Genomic DNA, 24,519 nt, shown 5'->3' on the forward strand with positions numbered 1-24,519 from the left:
AACTGTTCAGCTAATTTGGGGAAACACAAAAACTCCAAAATATATACAGAATTGCCGCTTACTAAACAGGCAAAGACTTTCTACTCCCTTTTATGTAGATTTCTTACTCGCGTTTATTTCTAGTTTAATCCCTGTTTCTCCAAGTTAATAGCTTTGCATTGAAATTTTCAGTGATAAACACATAGGAAAAAAATTAGCAATGTAGAATGTTAGACATGGAAGAGACCTCACAGATCACGAAGTGAACCCTCTTGGAGTTGTAATCCTACTTGCTAACAAATCTTCATCTCTGTATAGCTGACATAGAACTGAACGAGGAGGTGTGCATGGCTTGACCTCAAGGCTCATCCTATACACCGGGCCTCTCTGCTTACAGAGAATGTCCTAGCATTGGTCTGAAAAAGCAGGAGACCGATCCTGCATGGAGGTGCCTCTTTGAACCTAGGATGGGCAGTTACGATTCTTTCTCAGCTTAATGTTTGTTCCTAGAGGGCATGATTTCTCTTCACCAGGTCTCTGGGGAAAATACGGTGAGTCAGGGCCAACTCTTAATTCCCCCAAGTCTTGTAGGTAGCTAAATACATGCCCTTCCTGAGTTCAAGAAAAAGAGGATAAAGCTGATCAACACATTAGTGATTTTCTAAGCCTGGACATTTCTCAAAGGAGACCCTGAATTTGAATTCTGACGCCAGACCAAATAAAAGACTGGGAAGGCGTTCTGTGGTAGGTTTCAGATTCTCAAGGACAGCCACATAGGTTGTTGGTTTGTCTTTTGAGATGGCAATACAGCTTTATCTTAAAGTACATCGTGATGTGTTCCTGTGGTGCAATGCATCTGCACACGTTTGGGGGAAGAAATGGGGAGACAGAGTAAGAAAAGGGAAAAAAGTATATATGTATGGAAATTTAGTGCACTTACTCAATTGTGGACTTGAGTCGTCAACATTCTCTTATAAAGATGCTCTTAAATTAGCATTTTAAAAAGCTCCCTCTCCTTAATGGTCATCTCATATTCCTTGAACAGCTTCAAGGTATATTTAATTCTTAAGACTTATTATCAAAGTTATTTTCCTCAGTCTTATCTCTTCAGTTACGAAACATTTTAGCTCATAAAGGACATTACTGTTATCCTTGTTAACAACTGCTTATATGCGCTATTGGGATTAAAATGTCAACTAAGTAGGTGCTATATGCCTTACTTAAAAAAAAAACAAAAACAAAAACAAAAACAAAAACAAAAACAAAAACAAAAACACCTGAAGAGAAAATCCTGCTTTCCTTTTTCCTGTATTAATGGAAGAATATTTTCAATAAATCGTGCTTTACTGACTTATCTGTTCCCTTCAAGTATTTCAGACATAAACTTTGCTATGGACCCCTGTGATCTGTGGTTACGGTTCTACTTCTCCACACTGGGTGGGATTTTATTGAAATACACGCTGTTTTCAGTTAATACTGGTGGGCGGCAATGACCTCCGGTGGATTCTTGAGGAAACAGCAACTGGGTTTTTCAGAGGACGTTCTTTTTCAAAATATTTCTATCCTTCAGAGCTTTTGGAGCTTCATGGCTTAACAAACGAACTTCTTAGACTTTCTTAAAACACTTTTGTATTTGTTAATTTTCAAATGAAAGTATAAGCTATTCCAAGTTCTCCACACCTTAACTTTCTTAATTATATACTCTGTAAGCTAGCTTTGAAAGTTGAAATGAATATCTAAGTATTTAAATAAACATTCGTAATTGTTTTCACGTGTAATTCACTTATTTTTAATTTTTATTTAAATGAAAAATCTCAACAAAACTTCCTATATTAGAAAGGTAATCACTACATTAAAAGGGGAAGGACGGACTTGAAGAAATAAGCATTCTCAAAAACTTTGGATACTATTTATAAAAGTAAACGTGCTCTGGATATCTCGGTAGTTAAGTGACCCCGTGAAACAATTTTGTTATTTGTTAACATAAAATAGCGAGGAAAATTAGATATCTGAGCACAAATTGCTTTAATATTTTAAAGACAATAAACATGTTTCTGGAGTGTCCTTTATATTTGAGGGAAGATTATTTAGAAGGCGTAAAATTTAAGTTTCAATAGAGCTTCAGGGCTACAATATCTTCATTTTTGGCCTGTGAGGTAATAAATTATTCATAAACACATTATTTCCATCTTAAAGTATGACATAAGCAGTGAGACATTTTTAAGTTTTTTTTTTTCTTCTGAAAATGGACAGGATGTATTAACAGAAACTGCTTTCAAATCTTTACTAGACAATCTGTAAAAAGAGAAAAAAGAGAATATACTTTTTCTACCACAAGAGGGTAGCAAAAACTTTTTCAGTTAGATTTCTAACTGTAACTTCATCTGTTTTTGGCATATTTTGCTATCTTTCTGAGAAGTTATCTTAATGTCATTCTTTCTGCACTGGAGTGAAATTCAAAGGATGTGTTTTCATCATGAAATGTAACTGTAGAGAATGTGGCTTATTGAATGTTTTATGAAGGGCATGAGCCTCAAGGTGACCATAATTTTTCTTTCATGGTTTACAATAATTTCAACACACCTGGCTTCATAAAACTCATGGTTTAGATACTAATACAAGTTTTGTTTTGTTTTTTTTTCCCACTAATACAATTCTTAAAAAGTACAGACAGTTCACGTGAGAATGATAAAGTATTTGGTATTCTTTACCTTTTACATCGTGGTGGAAAGGTAGAATTCAGAAAGATTAAAATATATATTTAATTTTCACATGATTATTAACATCTCTAATTTTTCAATATTCCAATAACCATAAGTCTTCCAAGAGAAAATAATAATTGCCATGGAAAAGCAGCCAGGTACTCAAAACTACAGACAAGGTCACTTTTTGATAAATATTGTTTAGAAAAGTTAGTTAACTTTATGTGATTTTTAACCAGTCAAATGAGTACGTATAATAATTTATCATAATACCTTCACAGTCATTTCTGTATTACAGAAATCTGTTAAGCGATAAGAAGCTGGATGGTTTCTCATTTTGTTTGTTTTCGGTTCCAAACATAAATTCTTCAGAAGCCAGGAGGCGGTGTCACGCCGTCAGGAGTCCAGCGTGTGCCTGGGCAGGCGATAGTGCTCAGCTTTGGGACGAAGCTTCTTCTCCTGTGGGTTGGCGTACTTCCACTTGGAAGGTGACATTTTAAGCTTTTTCCTCTTCTTATCTGTGCACCAGACCTTTTCACAGTATTCTTCCACTCTCTGGAAGTTGCTATAACCAATCAGCTGTAAGAATTCCTTGTACCATGGTTTTGCCCCCTGTGGGATGATACTCTGGGCAGGACAAGGCATCTTGGGAGGCCCGTCCTCTTCCAAGTCTTTGTGAAACATCTCCTCTACTCTCTCCTCTTCTACTACCTCCAGGGTAATTTTGCGGACGGTATGGACAAAACCATGCTCTACTGTCTGGCAAAAATAGGTCCCAGCATCCATTTTTCGTACCCTAAGGAAGAGTAAGCCAAGGTCCATCTTGACCACTCTGTCATCTGTCTTCACCTGCAAGAACAAGAAAATAAATGGCAGTGGAGTATTATCTAGGAGAGAACACCAGCCTATAACCCTTTTACTATCATCAGATTTTTAATTTTTGTTATTACATGATGAAATCCTGAGAGTCATACATACATATGAGAGAGAGCAAGAGAGTGAGAGTGACTGAGAGAGGGGGAATGATTAATTAAATCAGGTGTGTGTGTTGAACTTACTTGAGATCACTTCATATAATGATTTTGACGTCATTTCACATCAATATTATTAAGAGGTGAGTGAAAGAGCTTTCTCCCTAATGATTTCAATTAATCATTAGAAAAAAATATCTACTTCAGTACAGCACTCAAAGTTAGACTAAAATGAAGATCTATCAAATTTATTTTTTTTCTTAGTAGACAGCACAAGTGCCATTTCTCCCATCAGTAGATCAAGGGTTCTTCCCTGATCATAAAGACCTGGGTCTTCCCCAGATCATAAAGACCAACATTTCCATAAGGATCTCTCTTAAGAGAGGTGAGAAACCTTCACTCTCTTTCTTTACCAAAAAAAAAAAAAAAAGAAAAAAAATCATCCATTAAATGAGCATGCTTATATTTCTACAAGGCTTTCTACTTAACAGAGACTTAAAATCAAGCCAGAAACATCCATATTCTTCTCGGAAGAATTTCACACTCTAATAATTTTAAGTTTGCATATAACTTCAGGACTCAAATACCTTATGTTTGTGAAATAATAGGTTATGCACATTATTTCTATAAATTATTACAATTCAAGGTAAGAAGAGCCCAATAAAGCTTTTGATAAACAGCTCATATCTTATTACCGATAGTTGTACTAGTGAGTATATGATTTCACATTAGACAAATCTAAATTGAAATTTTGGCACTAACTGTGTGATCTGGGGCATTTATGTATATTCTCTTAGTTTTCTTTGTAAAAGTGCAGATAATCCAAATGTCACTTGAATGTTGTGACATTTCCATAAAATAATGTATAAGTGAGAACACTTTGTACAGGGCTATCAACACCGACCTCTACCTTTCCTGTATACATTCTTCTAGCTAAAAACAAACTGGTTTTTGTTTTCAGATGACCCCAGATCATGCCATGATGGTATAAAGGTGACTCACACCTTACTGGCTGACTTTTCCCTTGAGAATACAAAACAAAAGCGATATTCTCCTTTGCCAGTATAAAAGGGGCATACGGACAACCAGAACCACTTTGGCAGCAAAGACCATTAAGACAAGCACACTTTTGCCCCAAGTGGCAGGTATTGGCAAGACCTGCTGGGCTCACCTTTCCTGAACCTTAATCAGTTCCGGCACGTCCAGAGTTGCAATGTAATTACTCATGTGGACTCATTTATATAATCTGTGAATAATGTGACAAAATGGCATTAGCAGTGTAGTAAGAGATGCATCTCAAATAGGAATGTTAAAGACAAATTATGAGACACTCAGAGGGTTTTTTTTTTTTCTTCAGCCACGTAGGTAAATACATTACTCAGGAGCTTTAGAGTGACACAGTTGGCTGAAGGGGCTCCATATATCCTTGATATAGGCTTCATTTAACTTGATAGGACTATGTCCAAGTAGGCAAAATGTTAGCTCCACTAACTCAGGAAGTTCTCCCGTGAGGGATCAGGAAGAGCTGTCATGCCATAAAACACACTACATACGTCACTACATAAAACAGTTGCTTACTTGGTGACAGGTTTTGCTGAGAAAGTATCCTTGGCAACTGCCACAGCCAATACCTCTCAAATGACTTGGAGTCACTGCTCACATTTACCCCTACTTAATCCATAAGTTCACCACCATGCCTTGGATGCTTCTGACTCTGAAACACAACCTCCATTGTTTTTAAACTTATGGCTGCATTTGGCATAGAGGGACCCGCCTTCTTAAACTTTTTTCTGTGTGGTACCTGCCATTTTACTATCTTGGCTCTCCTCTTGGTTCTTTCTTGGTCTCTTGGTGTAGATTTCTCATTCTCTCTAAGGCACAATCCTCTACCCTTCCCTGATCTCATGTTTTATTTGCATTCATTTGGTTAAGTCTTCTGTTTCCTCATTTCAACCAGCTTCCCTAAAACAGATCTCACACACAGATTATCCACTGTTTTGTATTTCCTGTTAATTACAAAACACTGACCGAAACTTACACCATCCTTCATTATTTACAATCCAGTGTCTCTCCACACAAACTGCACCTCCCCATTTACTAACTTCCCTATTCCTGACAATTACATTATTCTTCTTCTAGTTCCTCTGTCCTCATGTGTTGTCATACTTCTTACTCATTATTATGTGTTCATAGCCAACACATCACAAATTCCTATCAACATCTCTTCTGTGGTGATGGTGGGAAACATTCATTCCATTTCACCATTTTCCCACGTTAGACTTTCCCATGTTAGGCTCTTCTATTTTGTGACTGATTCTTTGACTTTATCTCACGGTAGATTCCTCCCAAATCTTCCTGCTTTCTGTGTCTGCTGCTATGCCCAGCTTGATTCTGTTTCGGGACCTATGCTGTTGTACCTGACTGTAGGGACTTCCCCACTGCTGGTTCCTTATTGGAAAAGACTGAATGAAAATGTCATCTCTTCAAACAGGCCTCCCTCACAGCACTGTAAGAGTGTACTCCTTCCCTTATTACCACCATGTCATCTGTTAACCTTTCTACAAGTGGGCATGCAAAATTACCTGCAAAAAAGAACAAGTCCTTCAAGTAAGTTTCTTTTGACTAATACCTTTCCCCTTTATTTCAACAAATGTGTATTATTTTACTCTGTTTCAAATTTCACTTCCTTTTATCATGCTCCTTATTCAGATTCTATTGCTTGCCCAAGCAAGTGAAAATTGTTCAGTTAACCAGATCTTGCTTTTTCTTTTTTTAGAGAGAGAGAGAGAGAGCAAGCAAAAGAAAGAGAAAGCAGGGCAGAGGTCCACAGGGAGAGAGAATCTTAAACAGGCTCCATGCTTAGCGTGGAACCTGACACAGGGCTCGATCCCATGACCCTGGGATCATGACATGAGCCGAAATCATGCGTTGGACACTCAACTGACTGAGCCACCAGGTGCTCCCAAATCCTGCCTTTCTAAATCCGTATTCCAAAACAGCTTACTGCAGTGTTTCTCATAGGTTTGGTGGAATAGGTACATTTCTGGTGATCAATCAGTTTTATACAAAGACTTCGACTATTGTGTTTAGTTTTCATGATAATGTAAATTAATAAACTGTATTTGGGATCGTGGGGAAGATCAACTTCGTTGTTAGTATTGGTGTTTATCATAGATTCTGAACTATTTTCAAAGCTTTAACAGTTTCCAGCTGCTGAGAACAAAGATGAATGTAGTATGTTAATGATACGTTCCAGCCAGATGAAAACCAAACAACATCCCGATGTAGTAACGTACATAAAAAGTTTTGAAGTCACTTGTATCAAGTGTTAGGGGGATTGAGTCATCACGCAGCAAAAGTGCTCCAGGCAGATGTTTTATACACTCATGGACACACACACATATATGGTTGTCTGTGTCCCATGTTATGTTCATGGAGATGCCTTATTTCAGTGAAAAAAAAAAAAACCAACACATTAGATAAAGATTAAAAACTGCAAGTATTTATCTTATTCGTAAATTTATTTTGTTTCTACATTTGAATACAAGTTACAAGCAAAAATATGCACTTGTTTTATTCTTGTGCATATTTAATAAACATTTTAATATAAATTGTGCCAGCAGCACAGGACGTTTTACATTCAACGGCACAAGGTGGGCACAACCTGTAGATACACCAGAGTCAAATCTTCCTCTTTGTAACTCCTGTACTCATTTCCTTGTAGTGCCCCTTTATCGCTTCCATGTCTTATTCTAGTCTTACCCTTGCTTTCTGATAGCGAACTCCCTTATACTGTCTACCAATCCACTTTTTAAAATTTCTTTCCAAGTTTACATTTTCATTTCTTAATGAATATTTTCTTTTCAGCCAGATAGGTCTCATTTCTTTTTGTAATTCACTAAGCATTCACATTTGTAGCACACAAGCTGGTATTTGCTCCTCTTCAAATAATTTTGTGATGCAAGTTTTTTCCTTTAACCATATGACAAGTTTCATAAGAACAAAAGTCTATCTCTCAATTATTCTAAATAGTCCATAATGAGTAGTGTGCTCAGAATACAGAGAAATGACAACATACTGATTAGTCCAGAGTGTGCAAGAATGCAAGACAATGGGATATCCCAGTAACGATATATCCAGAAGTTATTCACCAGTGGATTTACTCCAGAAGTAAATCCAATAAGGATTTAGACAGGAAGGAAGCAAAGATGATTTGAGGAGCAGCTAGTAACTATTGAAAGGGCTATGCTTTGGAGATATAAATAGGAAAACCACTTGTAGGACACTGTTTTCACCTGAAACGAATCTGCATACCAACACCCTCACTGAATACGATCCTTTATCTTCTCCCTACTCTATATCCTGTGCGAATGCAAATATGAAAACAGGAAAGTCATCTATCCTAGTTTCTGGCATATACCAACCAGTTTATGAAAGTGTTCTAAAATAAAACAAAAAGCAGAAGTGAAGATAAATACAAATCCTTGACCACTGGATTAGGAGTGCTTATTTTTTCAAGCATGTATTTCTTTCAAAATCAGAAACCCAACTTGAGAAACACCGCACTGTGTATATATAAAGTCCACACTGGTTCAAAGATGTGGAGGCATGACAATTACAATGGGAGCTGTCCTACATCATTTATTTGCACATTGGAGATAGTTCCTGTCTCAGAAGAGGTCTCCCCTCTTGGTTATGGTGTTAGAAATTGAGAAATAAAAGACATTTCAATTCTGAAATCTGGACGGCTGTATGCTATATGGACGTTAAATCGCCTTGAAAGTTAAATGTATCTTCCATAGCCTATGGATACCCAAAAATAAAAAAATGACTTAGAAATTTGTATTTGAAGTCCTTCCATGATTTAATCTTTCCACTTGAGTCCACATGGGCACCTTCGACAGCAAATCTTGATTACACAATTGTTTTCATCAGCTGTGCTTTCTCTATGTCTGAAGACCTGATTTCCTTGTTCAAGAAGATGATATATAATACATCCCTTTATCAAATATTCCTATAGGCAATCTACAAAAATAAAGCATTTCTTACTCAAAGTGGTTTTAATATTCTGAGTTATAAAGATTGATTCAGTATGTTTCGTAATGTCTAACAAAAAAAAAAAAAGGTAATTGAACAAAGAACTCTGCACATCTGGTAGCTGGTCAGGAAGAAGGAGTGATTTCCATGTGTATCAACCATATGGTTCTACACTTTTCATAGGAAAAGAACAGACACAGGCCTTGAATTGGTTTCTTTCGGAATATATTTAACAATGAAATTAGTTTTAGTCAAGAAATAAAGGCCAACAATTTATATAATTGTTTGCTTATCCAGCCTACCTTCAATACAAAAAAAATATTGGTTGACTTACAAAAAATATGTCATAATACAGCATAAAAATTAAGCAAAACTTCTTTTATAAAAGCACTTTCTAAATCTGCTTTATGATAGAGAGTATTACCCAACAGAAACAGAGTGAATTACTTGATGGCACATTTAGGGAAACCTATCACACTATATAAAGAAATAAAGTTGTAGGTATATACTTCAGATTAAAGACGCAAATGTGGAAAACCTATTTCTTTTAAGTTTATTCATTTATTTATTTAAAGAGAGAGCCTGAGTGAGAGAGAGAGAGAGAGAGAGAGAACGCATGCATACGTGTGAGTGGGGAAGGGGCAGAGAGAGGAGGCGAGAGAATCCCCATCAGGCTCCGTGCGGTCATGAACCATGAGATCATGACCTGAGCCAAAATCAAGAACCAGACTCTTAACCACCCAGGTGCCTCAATTAAAACGTATTTCTAGTACAAAAAGATGCTGAGAGGTCATAAATATGAACTCAAAACCATACTGTAAAAACAATGTTACACTGAAAAACATCAACTATATCAGAGAAAAGCTTGAACATTTATATTCAAGAACTAATTAATGTACAGAAGATTCAAAGGACTCTAACGAGAAAAATAGGGAAAAAATATATAAACAGGCAAATCAGAGAAAAAACAACCCAAATGTTTAATAAGTATGCAAGTTAATGTTCAATCTTACTAGTAATTTTAGAAATACGAATTTAAATAACACAGCCCCTTATCCCAATAAGAGAGGCACAAATTAGAAAATACCAAAATTGGTGAGAGTGTGGGAAAATGAGAATCCACATAAACTGCTTTGATGGTACAGATGATGCCAAACTTCCGGAAAGCAAGCTGACAAAACTGTAGAAATGAAGGCTGTCAGAAGGCAAGAATGCAGAGATTTGCACTCACATCTGTAGGAGGTTATGTGAAGAGATGATCCTTAAAGATGTCGTAGTGGGAATTAATTGGTCCACTCTTAGGGGTGTTGATCAACTAAGAGCAATGAATGAATGCTATGGGATATGGGATATTGAGTTGCAGTCAGAAACAATGAAATAAAGACACACACGGCAACAGTGATAAATTATAAAAACACAGTGTTGAGTTATAAAGAGAAACAGAGTAAGATCTCTAACTCAATAGCTTTATTTTTACAGTTCACGAATACTCAAAATGCTATATTCTTGTTCAATATAGTACAAATGATGTAGTATTGGACTTAATCCAATCATTACAATGCATGCATATGGCAAACCAAAGATGAAAGTGGAGAAGGGTGGTCCAGGAAAAATTAAGTCAAACAAGAAAGGAGATCTGTGTGAACCCATTACGACAATGTGCTATGAACTAAATAATATGACTATAGTGATTATCTTGGTTTGGCAACCAATAAACCAGGTCTATAAGATCTGTTCAAGCTATGGTATACTGTTCAAGCTATAGAAATCATATGATTTCAGAAATAATGCTAAAAAAATAAACAGCAGTGTAAGGGTAATGTTTTATTAAAAATTTCCAAAGATAAGAATAATCAGGACAATCAAGATGAAGGGAAAATAGGAGAGGATCAAAGAAAGATAATGTTTGGACACATAAATGCTTATCATAAGGCACTAAACAACTACCATATTTGGAGTAGAAAGTCAACACTAAATTACCTAGTGACCAAAGCAAAGGGGAGAGTATGATAAATTCTAAGACCCGAATGTCTCTAAAGTATATTTTTGAAGTTATTCTTTATCATAGGGAATATAGTCAATGATATTGTAATAGCCTTGTATAGGGACAGATGGCAGCAAGCATAGCACAGCATATACAGAAGTTGAATCACTATGCTGTACATCTGAAGATAATGCGACATTGTGTGTCAACTATACTCAAATAAAAAAATTATTATTAAAAAATAAAGGTACTCCTTACGTCAAGTACACCTTTCTCTGGCAATGAGGTCTGAGAAAAAAATCTCTTCTGTGTTTTCATAAAATGAGATATAGGTGTCCAAACAGCAGCACGACAGTAAACACAGTAAACGCAAGTACAGTTCAGTATAAGCTATTCTTTGGGACTAACACGATGTGGTACGGATACAAAGTTCTATGCTCTTGTATCTTCATGCAGATGTACCCTTTTTATTATCTAGAAGACTATGTGAACTATAACTTCCACTGGAACAAAAGAAATTAAAAAGAGAATTCCTATGTTTGCTCTTTTTTGAAGGTCTACCATGTGCTTGACACCGGCCTTGCTGCATTACCATGTTAGTGTAATCAGAAGCCTCGAGTCAGAGTAATCTTAGTGGGATAAAACATAGATCTGCATTTGATTCCAAAGATATGGGAATTTTAATTTTCAAAGATGTTAAGTATTCTCTTGGAAAATTAACCAGAGAGGGTTCTATCTAAACCACTAGATCAACTTCCATCCTTAAGACCACAAACTTGCTCTATGTTTTCCTTTTACAGGAACTGTGTCTTTACCACTGTGAAGGAAAAAATGAAACTAATGGGCTCTACTAATTATTTCAGAACTAAAATATGGAGCAAATGACATTATAAAAATATGCTTGTCAAGGCTGAAAATGTAAATTATGAATATCTACTTGTAAAGAATTGTTAGTTTAGAAAAGATGAACCGAGTTTTTTTTAAAGACTGAAATGGAAACACCAAAATGGCTAAGCAGATGTTTCAAATGAAGCAGAGTTCATGCACTTTATGTTATGACAACAAGAAAAACAAATAATATTCATGTAGAACAAACCTCATGCTTTCAGTACATGTATATAAAGACAAAATCGTAAACTTATGGCTGTCATTGATCCCCTAGGCTTCCTGTCATGGGTTACCATTGGGAAGGTCAAGAAAATATGGGTCATCTAGCAAACAAGATAGAATAAGTATGAAATTTCACATCATATCTCTCTCAGTTTTGATGACATAATAAATGTGCAACATCAAGAGATGTAACTTGTATACTCCATTTTTCTTTGTTCTGTTTTTACAAGAGAAGCTGTCTCCACAATGCGCTGAATCATCAATAAAATTATGTTTTACTTAAAGCTGTACAAATTCTGTGTGGATGCAGTGAACTCTGGAAGGGACTGCTGGCGGATAAGGTAACCATGCCTCTTAGATTTCTCAGCAGTAATTAGATGACTCTGATGAATTTATCCTACTCAGTAGGTGGTCTGAAAGCAGAGTTCAAAGTGACAACTTGTGCCATCCAGTTAACAAACAGAATTGAGAGAGTGGGGTGAAACTGAAGTCTTGGGGTTTTGATGTCAACTTACATTCTCTCTTGGATTTTTTATAATAAACATGAACATGCGCATTTGTGCATTATTTAAGCAGTCTGCACAATACATATAATCAGCTATTTTAAAGTGAGAGATTTTATTTTTAAGACACACAAGCACACACACAAAATATTTTCCCTTAAATAAAGAATCTACAATGGAAAGATCAATGAGGATTAAGGGGAAAATGAAACTTCCATGCTTACCAAAGAATAGATTGTGATGCTGATATTATGGGCCAGCAACTTTCTTGCCTGCCTTTTACCACTTTGGAGAATATTTTATATGTTTTGGGATTGCCCCCCCACCCCAGTTTCTTCACTTGGAATTTACGTACATTTATTCAGTTTCTTCGTGGAACTCTACCTTGTTTACAGTGTCTTTGGGATACACATTGGTTTTATCAGTAAAGGTCTAGTGAACAAAGTCTGAAACACACTCCAAGAAACTATTCATATGGTTTGGTTTTAACGAAAACTCATTCCAATGACATTATAGTGCTCAGCACAAAATGGTGGCTTAGTTATTCGTGAAAATATTTTTTTCTCCAAAATACAGAGATATTTTTCAGAATAATACTTATTTAATAAAGCTTCACTCTACCTCAAATCAGAGGCCAAAAAACTTCCTGTAAAGAGCTATACAGTAAAGGTTTTTGGGCTTTGTAGGTCATATGGTCTCTGTTATAAGTACTCAACTTTGTGGTTATAGGATGGAAACATCCATAGATTCTAGGTAAACACATGGGTGTGGCAGTTTTCAAATAAAATTTTATTTACAGAAGAGGTGGGAGACCAGATTTGGTCTCCAGACTGTAGTCTGCCAAACTTCTGCTTTAAATCGTCGTCAGGTTCAAAGACATACTCTATCTTCAGGTTAAAATCATATACTCCAAACTTACAACATTCAAAGTGAGTAACGTATTAAGGTAAAAAGTTATTTACTTATGTTACGAGTAGCTTGAACAAACTAAGGTTTTCTTTGTCATGATTACTGAGAAGTACACATACTGAATAAACATTTAAAACTAAGCAATAAATACATAAGTAAATTTTCCCTCATTTACTTAGTTTTAAAATGTAGTGTTTGTGCATTCTAGAGAAAGAGAAATGTACAGGGAAATACTTCAATTGTCCAACCAGTGTCGTAACAAGTATGAATTCCTTTCCTTTGGAATATTACTCATGATGAAATTTTTGCAATCATTTTGGGAGCTTATAAATTCAAGTATATGGAACTGAGAATCCATAAACTAGCATGTATTATTTCCAGTGCTTTAGTTATGTTTATAACAGTTTTGTCCTCTGAAATTACAAAAATATAATTTATATATCCTTATACATATAAAGAAGATTTGAACTGATATTCCAAACTTAAATAATTATGGAATGAATTTGGAACAACTAAACTTGGATTTTGTGGACAAAATTATCTTCCTTATCCACATACATAAAATCTTTATTTTCTTTTCTCCCCCTTCAGAAAATGAGTGGTTTTTCTCTTCCTTCTTGAAACTCACTCAACTTTTGTCTATATTGTCTCCCACAAGCTCTTTATCTTGCTTCATCAATTAGCTGCACATTTTCTTCTTTATGGCTTCTTCCCTTCAACCTATAAACATGACTAAGTCACATTTTTTCTTAAGTCAAAAACACCTGGAAGTTCTCTCTACTCTTGTCTCTCTCTGTTGACCTCTTTCTCACTGAAACCTTTAGGTAAAATACACGGCACTAGCTGTTTCTAATTCCCCACAGCCTCATTCATCAGCTAACCTATTGTTAGATGGCTCCTAGCTTAACCATTCCACTGAGCACATTCTCACTGGACACTAGGTACTTATGTTCTGAAAATTTCAAAGTTTTCACTTCGTCTTATAGAATTTGTCTTCTAATTTTTCCTGGGATGTGGGTTTTCGCTTTGCTTCTAGGCTTTGCTCAAAATCACTTCTTATTTAGTCATTCTCCAAGGTAACCTACACAGTTGGAGTTACCATGACATTGTGACTAAGGGTCTAGAATTGAAAATAGAGTATCTGGTCTGAAACTCAAACTCATTTCACAGGCTATGTAATACTGTGAAAGTAACTCAATCTCTTTGTGCTTCAGTTTCTTTATCTATTAATTGGGGACAACAATACCAGGTATTTCATAAGACTCTTGCAAGGATTAAAAGTATTAAAATATGTAAAATTCACAGAACAGTGCCAGGAACACCATAAGTGATATTGAAGAATGACTGCTGCTATATTATTCTTACTTTTATTACCTCCATGAATTTAATTACTACCTCTTTGCTGATGTCTCTCACATATCTCTTACCATTCCAAATCTTTCCTTTGAATTCTATATTCCTAAACATACATACACCACAGGAAAGCTCTACCTAAATGCTTTACTGAAGACCTCGGTTCAACATGGCCAAAAATGAATTCAACATCTTCTAAACTTTCTATTCCTCCCTGTGTTCTTTAAATCATTGTTATTGCACCATCTACTACCAAAACATCCAAAGAACATGTCAATCATTATGACTGCTTCTCTTGTATCTCACAAATTAAATAAATGCACAGTGTGTTCTCTCATAAAAATGAAAACCTTTTTTTTTTTTTTTTTTCCATTCCTACTACCATTGTTCAGTTCTGGTCAAAAGTCTTCCATGTGTCTACTGAAATACCTTCTTAAACAGTCTTCGTGACACCCACTTATCCTCAGAGCTTACAAACAAGATTCAAGAGTAATGTGTCTAAAAGGTTGTCTAAGGTGTTCTCATTGCCTTATAAATAAAGTGAAATGGTTCCTTGATCTGTGTACTCATTTGTGTATCCTCATTTCCAGCCACAGATCTACACATACCACATTGTTTCTCATCCCCATCACATATGCTCATCCTATTCTCTCTGGTAGTTAACTTCTACTCATCCATTAAGACCTAGCTCACATGTCACCTCTGCCTTGAATATTTTCCTGATTGTCTATCATGCAACCTCCATAGCCAACCTGTTGGTTGACAGTTTTTCTTTTCTCGTAGTTTCTTTTTTTTTAATGCTTATTTTATGATTTTGAGAGCGAGCGAGCGAGCAAGCAGGGGAGGAGCAGAGAGCAAAAGGGAGACACAGACTCTGAAACAGGCTCCAGGCTCTGGGCTATCAGCACAGAGCCCGATGTGGGTCTTGAAGTCACAAACTGTGAGATCATGACCTGAGCCAAAGTCAGACACTTAACCGACAGCCACCCAGGTACCCCATCTTTTCTCATCTTCCAACATAACTTTTATTATATTTATTATATATACAATATATTCAACAATATAATTATCAGTTTACATTCTTGTATTCACTTTAAGACTATAGGCTTCTAAAGGGCTAAGGCCTTTATTCATTACCAATTAAGGTATCCTCTGTGTATTTTTTATTTAAAATTGTTTTTCAGTGGTTTATTTTATTAATTTTTTTAACATCTATTTATTTTTGAGAGCCAGAGAGAGACAAAGCATGACTGGGGAGGAGCAGAGAGAGAGGGAGACACAGAATCTGAAGCAGGCTCCAGGCTCTGAGCTGTCAGCACAGAGCCTGATGTGGGCTCGAACCCACAAACTGTGAGATCACGACCTGAGCTGAAGTTGGACACTCAACCGACTAAGCCACCCAGGCACCCTTTCTCTGAGTATTTATTGAGCTCAAAACACTAATTGCAGACACTTTAAACAGAGAGGAGACCAGAAAGTTGAAAAAGTATTCATTCCACCTGAGAAGTTACATAGCCTTCAGGATTCTGAATAATAACAGAGGGCATGTGAAAATCCCATTGCTATTATGTGTATGAGGCAGCCACATGTACATTATTTGACCTTGAATATAAAGGCACACTGAGAATTAATGCTGCATCACATAATATGAAAGCTTATGACCCTAACACCTCAATGATTACCAGCTTCTGTCTTTCTCCCTACCTCCACATACTATATTCTTAATACAATAACTAAGACAATCATTTTAAAACCAAATTTTGATCATGTCATGGCTCCACTGAAAATGACCCAATGGCTATCTATTTAATTCAGAGCAAACACCACAGCCTTTAATAAGAGCCTAAAAGCCCTGCATGAGTGGGCCCTTTACCTTACTTTTTGACTCATAGTGTCTTATTCTCCCTACTGCTCATTTCTCTCTGGCGACACTGCCCTTCAGTCTGGTGTTCCTTGAATATATCAGGTGCACCACATCTCAAGGGCCTTTACACTTACTGTTCCTACTGTCTAGAAAGTTCTTCTCCAACACTGCCATATGGCCTACTACCTCAGTTCTTTCAAGTCCTTTTTCAAATGTCACTTAGTGAACTTCTTAGTAAGACTTTCTATGAACACCCTTTTAAAGTTGCAACCTCCCCCTGCAGGCAATCTCTCTTGTATTTGTCTTCTTATCATCATCTGATACATTAAATATGGTTCTTATTTAGTTGTATTACTATTATTTTCATGATTCTCATTATCTTCCTCTGTTCTTCAGAATACCCATTCTATGAAAACAAGACATATTGGGTGCTCTTTAGATAAATTGCAAAATAATTAATGAGGCATTATTTTAGTCAAAAACCTAAGAAAATGAAGTGGAATGCTCTAGGTTTTCTATCTACATTGCTCAAATGATTGAGGACTCTTATTTTGATATAGTCCTTCTTCTACCAACAGGCATAGAGTAGAAGCCTTGAAGGGCAATTGACGATGAAAATACACTGATGCATATATTGTATAATAAGGATTCTCAGTATCCTTAATATATATATATATATATAACATATATTATAAAAATATATTTATATTTAATATATTTTTATATTTATATATTTTGTTATATATTTTTATAAAATAAAACTTTTATAAATTTTTATATATTTATATTATATATTTTATATTTTATGAATACATTTTATATATTTTATATTTACATTTTATATTTATATTTAACAAGTTATATTTATAATATATATTATAAAAATATATATTTACATATATATGTATATATACATATCAAGCAGTATCAAGCAGTATAAGGGTCGTTTTTCAGGTGTCATATTCTAGAATCTCTGCTATATAAGGTTTTCCATGCGCTCCATGTCCCAGGGCATCTGAAACTGTATTTAGCATTCCAATTTCAGAAGGTTGTGTGGTTTAGTAGAAAGAACATAGACAGCTGGATTTGAGATGACTTTACTAGCAGTCAGTAACCAGGAAAGGTATTAAACATTCTGTGTTTCAATTATGTCACATGTAAATCATGTCAAATAAAACGGTACAATCTATAAAATGCACATAGCAAATCGCTCGGTACTTAGACAATGCTTAAATGTGAAGCATCTCAGCTATGGAGTCAGGAATATCTGAGTCCAAACCTTGGGTCTGTCACAGATTTTGTTTATGGCCTATACCTCTCTCACATTCCACATTTTTAATATCAGGTTGATTACTTCTAATGTTCATTTGTGAGATATAAAAACAAAAGGTAAGTCACCTACCCACTATTGCAGCTCCTGTGGTCAGTAGATGCACACAGAATGGACTTACCTATAAAGCCTCTTCTATTAAATCTTTTCCCTCAGGATATTATAGTAACGGATGCACATCTTAACTAACTAGGTAATTGAGTCTAGGGAAAATACTTCCTTATGAAGTACCTACACAACAGGCTTTCAATAAACATTTATGGAATTCATAAAATGTACAGAGATTGTGTTTCTTGCGTGGAATTTAAGAAAGCAGGAGACCATAAAGTGCATCTTTGAGAAAACAGCAGTAATCCAGTCTGGAACTAGGTAATTGGATTTCTAGATGCTTTCTAGAAATTCAGCTATGTAGCATTTCAAAAACTTCATTTGAGCAAGATTTTTATCTACCTCAATATGTGGTTTCCAGATAACTTGAGAGGGCTGAGTCTGAATTTGCAGACAGAAGTTCCAGACTCAAAAATTTTGGTTCCAGGAAAGGAATACACACACACACACACACACACACACACACACACACACACACAGTTTTTTACAATCCAAATTTTTTACAAAGCTTATGGTCTGACTGCAAAGCAATGACTTATGGATTGTAGTGTCTGTGATGGATCTTGATGGCTACTGTCAGGTGTAGTCTAAAAGCACTTCCATATGAGGAAAGAAATGGAGTGGATAAACTTAAATATATTATACAATGGTCAAGATTTGATAATAAAATAAGTATCTGTCCATAGTAACTACCATCTATACATAAATGGTCTTTAAAAAAATTCTAAAAGCTTCAAAAATAGACTCTAAAATTTAGGACTTTTAAAAAACCCTCAGAGGACACACAAAGTTATTCTGCTTTGTGTATTAAGCATACACATCCATCTTTTTAAGAAAGTAGCAATTTTGTGCTTTGTTCTAGATTGTGAATAAATCAATATATATTGCTATGTATACAGAAACCAAGTATTATATTATTATTACATCTAATGGAGAGTAAATTCAAAATTTCAAATATCACTAAATACATCAGTCATGGAAATTTGAAAAACAGGGACTAAAATCTGGGGAAAGGAGAAGCAGATTATATTAACAATATGAGAAAGAAGCTTATAATTGAACATTGATGGGTGCAGCATGTCAAAATGATTTGGAAAGGATTTCCAAATGAGGCAGATTATGGTGAGTTCCAAATTAGAAACAGAACATACTAAGGGAAGAAAACCACTGATGAAAGAATTACTTCTCTGTCTTCTGAAGCCATTCAACCAGAGGAGCTATAGAATATTCCCAGGTCCTCTCCTGCCAAGTGAGTTATGATGGAATTTAAAAATCAAGTTCACATCAGATTTGTGGAATGGAAAATATTTTAGTACCAAATCAACAATGTATTTTAGAGCAATAGGCTATAACATTTTTGGACAGATGTTTATTCTCATGACGTCATGAAAATTTAGGGGAATTTTCCTGTCTCTGAATGCCTTACTATATTATCTCTAAAAGCCTTTGTTGAGTGCCTTCCTCTGTAGTAACTATCCCAGGAAACTGGGATTTATAAATTTAATCATCTTCCAGAATGTATTATATAATTTTGGACCAAAAACATGTAATACTTTTAGTTTCACAGTAGACTAGAAAAAAAAAAGGTATCAAAAGTCAATGTGCTGTACATTTGGAATCTACAGTTGATGACTTCATTGATTCACTTTCTATCTACTATGCACGTATTAACTTCTCCCTGGGTCCAAAGACAGGTGTCTAACATTTATTTCCCTAATTCAATTTGCAACCTTCTTTTCACTATGGAACATTTTGCTAGAATTCACCAATATCTATTTCCTTTTAACCAAATTTCATTCTATTTTCATAATTCCACTTTTGTGAAAATTGAGTTCAAAGCCCACATTAGCATCAACAATGCTTTATCTGCCTTCACTAATTGCTTCATGCCGTTGACTGTGCCAACATACAAGCAGATTTCTAGACTTGCATAAAAAGATTAGCCAGTAACTGCCTCTACAGTATTCCTTATGTGTAATTTATTTTTTTTTTAATTTTTTTTTCAACGTTTATTTATTTATGGGACAGAGAGAGACAGAGCATGAACGGGGGAGGGGCAGAGAGAGAGGGAGACACAGAATCGGAAACAGGCTCCAGGCTCTGAGCCATCAGCCCAGAGCCTGACGCAGGGCTCGAACTCACAGACCGCGAGATCGTGACCTGGCTGAAGTCGGACGCTTAACCGACTGCGCCACCCAGGCGCCCCTACTTATGTGTAATTTAAATGCTAGGGTGCTGAGGTGGCTCAGTGGTTGGGCATCTGACTCTTGATTTCGGGTCAAGATCTCATGGTTCATGAGTTCGAGCCTCATATCAGGCTCTGTGCTGACAGTGAGGGGCCTGCTTGGAATTCTCTCTCTTCCTCTCTCTCTGCCCCTCCCCCATTCATGAGCATGCATGTTCTCTCAAAATAAACAAACTTAAAAAAAAAAAACAGATTTTAAATGCTTCCTATTCTTACATCTATAAAAGCAGCCCAACTGATTCCTCTCTCATTTAGATCATAATAAAAATATAATCTCTATCAGTCAATCCACCTAAAAGGACAAACAGATGCCTTTCTTTTATTTCCAGTGGGCAATAATGGGACCCCTATGTTGAATTTTCATATGTGATTCAACTGCTTTATCAAACAAATGTTGCTGGTGTTGTTTTAATTCTATTATCCATATGTCTAAGATATACATGTTAACGGTGTTTGAATTTGTTATTTTTCTAGAACATTACCTTGGGTGATACAATTTAAGACTATCATTTTGACATGATACTAAAACCATGAAATTATGAGTACCTCCTGAATAAAAATCCAATTTTCAGAATCCAAGTTTATTTTATACACACACACACACACACACATATACACACATATATACATATATGTAATTTATTTACATGTGTAGGCACTTTATATTTGATATATATACATATGTATATATATTTACATGCCTATTTATATACATTTGAAAATTTTAAATATACCTATAGGTTTTTATAGCATTTATAAATTGTATATACATAGAAATCAATGTGTGTATTTAAAAATTTTTATATGTATATAAATCACACACAATAAACAAATCCACTCTTTAAATAACACATGTATAGCATAATAGACTAATTCATTTTTAAATACCAATAAATCATCATCTATTTACTATCACACACCATATGCAAGACAGCATGGTGTGAATATGCAGCTATGAATTACCTCCTCTTTTCTTGTGTCACGTCCTTTCTGCACAAACCAGATAACTTTGGCTTGCAACGATCGTGGGGTACATTCCAGCAAAGTACTGTTGTTCTCTATGCCATAGGCCAGTCGCTCTTCAGTCTTATCCAAAGCGTCCCCTACAATATACATGTTAATATTAACCTTAAGACTTAAATTTTACCAGTAATATGTTTAAAAGATTATTTATATCTCTGCAGCAAAGTATCTTTCATTACTGCTAATTTCTATGCACAGTCACTTAAAGTAGTTATTTAGAGACAATGGCATACCAAAATCTAGGCTTTAAAAAGGTAGTGCAGGCTATGGAGAGGACCAGAAGGAAGTAACTGGGAGTGTGGGTCCAAAGGACAGGCAGTCAGTCAGAAAGTACGTTAGTGTTAAATGCATGGAGAATCAGTGACAATATCCACTGATAAAGCAGGCAAGAGAAGGGGAGCACCAAACATTCATGTAAGACACAGGATAAACAAAATTCATGGTAACAAACAAAAATAGAAGGCAGAAATCGAGGTGATACAGCATTACATAAACAGAAGCTTGAGTGAGATTTTGTCAAGGGATTGCACTTTATCTAGATATTGGGTTCCTGCATTAAGAAAACAGTACAAAACTGAACTACAGACTTCATGACCCACAGCTTCTTGATTATAATCTGTATCTTGGCCCAGAGAGGCTCTCACTGGACTTGAACTCTAATGTGCATATGGGCAAGTACACTTAACTGCAGTGGGGAATAAAACCAAGTGGACGTATTCACTGGTGTTTTAACCAGTATCAAATTTATTAACCACAACCTGGGATTTTTTCCCTTATGCCTGAGTCCTCCTCACTTTCAAACTGACCCCTAAGTCTTCCTAGATGGAGATCCTACCTTCCTCCAGCCAATGTTCTCAGAGGCTTACATTCTGAACCAAACCCTCAGTCAGTCTTGGGTCTAGCGAACTGAGGCTGTGTAACCTCTGCACTGTGCATAAGCACTGCTGGTCTCCCAGTCATGATTCTTCATCTCTCTGTCACCTCCTGGTAAAACTGGTGATGCAAATCACAGCCTGTTCCAACCACCAACACGGTGTGAGGAGTCAAGAGCGTAGTTTTCTGTGTTGTCTGACTTCCTTACATTTGCTGGAGTTGCAATTTCCTCTCATCCTTTACTCATCAGACCACCTATTACCTTCCCTCAGAAACTCACATTTGCACCATCAGCCTGAGCTCTAGGCTTCCTTACTCTAGTGGAAGAGTTAAAGCTTTTCATTTTGTTTTATCCCAAAGCTTAGTGGTGACTTGATATAAGTTGGATCACTCTTGAAAAGATTATTGTAGGTTATGTAACATGGTAAAGATATTCCCAGGGTTGAGATGGAGACAGAGGTCCTACAAATCACTGTGGCAGAATCTTTTCTAAGATTCCCCTGTTGTGAGGTCCAACAGCAAGGTTTCGTGGTGGCATACAGAACTTACTTTCCTAAGTAATTAAAAATTCTATGTCCACATATAGTTAAAAATTTTGTTTTAAAATTCCACTATGTGGAAGAAAAAAGGAATACTTGCAGTAACACTGTTCTAGTACATATCAATCACAAAGAAAGTAAAGACCCTTTTAAAGAGTTTCCAGTGTCTCTTCACTGTATACCCTGAGTAACCCATAGCAATTGATTTTCTATGGATTACCGACAAACTGCTGTCCAAAGCATTGCTGAGCTGCGTTGCCATGCCGAACATCTTGTCTGCGGAACCGCCTGGAAGAAAGTAAATGTGCTGAGGAGATGTTCAGATTTCAGTTTTTCAGACTTTAAAATACAGCCAACCACATAAAAGATTCAAGTAGTATTCTGCTACTGAAAAAAATTGATCAGTCATACAAAACAAGGGTAAAATTCAAGTTTCATAGTTTCCCATATTTTCATTGAATGTTATTCAATGGATAAGATCTACATTCAACTTCTCTTTAAGTGTCCATGTAAGTTTGAATTCTGGATCCTGAAACAATTATTATTTTTTTAAAGTTCGTTTCTTTTTTCAGAAAGAGAGAGCAGGGGAGAGGCAGAGAGAGAGAGAGAGAGAGAGGGAAAGAGAGAATCCCAAGCAGGCTCCATTGCTGTCAGCACAGAACCTGATGCAGGGTTCAAACTCATGAACCATGAGATCATGACCTGAGCTGGAAACAAGAGTCAGATGCTTAACCAATTGAGCCACCCAGGAACCCCCTCCAACAATAATTAAAGAAAGCTCTCTTTATGTTTTGTTAAAAATCTAGTGCAACAAGAATTCTTCTGTTTCAAATGGGTGTTTTGGGTGGTAGGGAAGGTATGCCAAAAAGACAATGGGATTTGAGGCAGACTATTTGAACAAAAAATCATAAAACTCCTTCATATAATGGAAATGCATACAAAAAAGGTAAGGGTATTTGAACCCAAATATTTTGTTCTATTCTCATCATAATCACATAGCAAAAATATACTTAATAAAAAGAGATACATTAATAATATATTCAACTTACTCTTTTATTTAGATATTATGTGTAGAGATTATTTGCCTCTATTCAATGTGATTGTGTGTTATACATATTTAATAGGCTGTCTTTCAAAACTGCCTATTAGATTTAGGATCACTTCTGGTGTATTGTCATATTTTATAGATTGCTTATAAATATAATAAAAAAATAACAACATTCTTTATCCCTGGAGAAAAAGTTTATAATACAGATCTTGTTTTAAATTTGCAAGCACCTTTCTGAGGGATTAAACAATAGAAATTATTATTAGTACTGAAATTCTAAACTCAAAATTCTCAGTATATTAATTTAGATTAGAGATAAAAATAGAAGTATTACATAAAGGCAGAAAATACCACTTGCTTTTCTAAATCATGGCATTTCTTCAAGATTGAGGGAAAAACAGAAGGCAAAGCAGAAGTTTTACCACAGAGGGAGATGGTGAGGCTTCCAAAGTGACAATGAGACGCTTTAACCATATGCAATGATGAAATTTGAAAAAGGAACCAGATTCAAATCCCAATGCCATCACTCACGTGTTGTTTGATCTTATGCATATCTTGTCTGTTTCTTGGTTCTTTCTGTCCCCTTTGTAAAATGAAATTTATCTAAATGACATCTAAAATCTAGTCCAGTCTCATTTTTTTTTTTTTTTCATTCTAGGCTCTCCTCACTGCTCCAAATGATGATAATGCAACATCATTTCAAGAGATGGAGTGCTTTCTCACATATAAGTTCAAATCTTAGTTAACTTAAATAATAATAATACTTAAAAAAAAAACTGGTTTAGGGGCATCTGAGTAGGTCAGTTGGTTAAGCGTCCAACTTTTGATTTTGGCTCAGGTCATGATTTCACAGTTTGTGGGATCTAGGTTCGAGCCCTGTTGGGCTCTGCGCTAACAATGGGAAGCCTGCTTGGGATTCTTTCTCCCTCCTCCTTCTGCTC

General features: G+C 35.7%; 1 protein-coding gene across 1 annotated transcript in view; it reads right to left on the reverse strand.

Annotated features, from left to right (window-relative positions):
• Positions 1–3,077: 3,077 nt before the first annotated feature.
• The window catches only part of SEMA3E (semaphorin 3E), a 237,298-nt gene continuing 215,856 nt past the window's right edge, over positions 3,078–24,519 (reverse strand). The window contains exons 15-17 of the mRNA XM_047097093.1: positions 22,751–22,818; positions 21,059–21,198; positions 3,078–3,530 (exon numbers count right to left, since the gene is read on the reverse strand). Coding sequence (XP_046953049.1) covers positions 3,078–3,530; positions 21,059–21,198; positions 22,751–22,818 — 661 coding nt within the window. The remainder of the gene's footprint in view (positions 3,531–21,058; positions 21,199–22,750; positions 22,819–24,519) is intronic.

This window comes from Lynx rufus, unplaced genomic scaffold, assembly GCF_022079265.1.
Source record: "Lynx rufus isolate CCGP_SWC_20201006 ecotype Redwood Valley unplaced genomic scaffold, mLynRuf1.p SCAF_4, whole genome shotgun sequence".
Classification (NCBI taxonomy): Eukaryota; Metazoa; Chordata; class Mammalia; order Carnivora; family Felidae; genus Lynx; species Lynx rufus.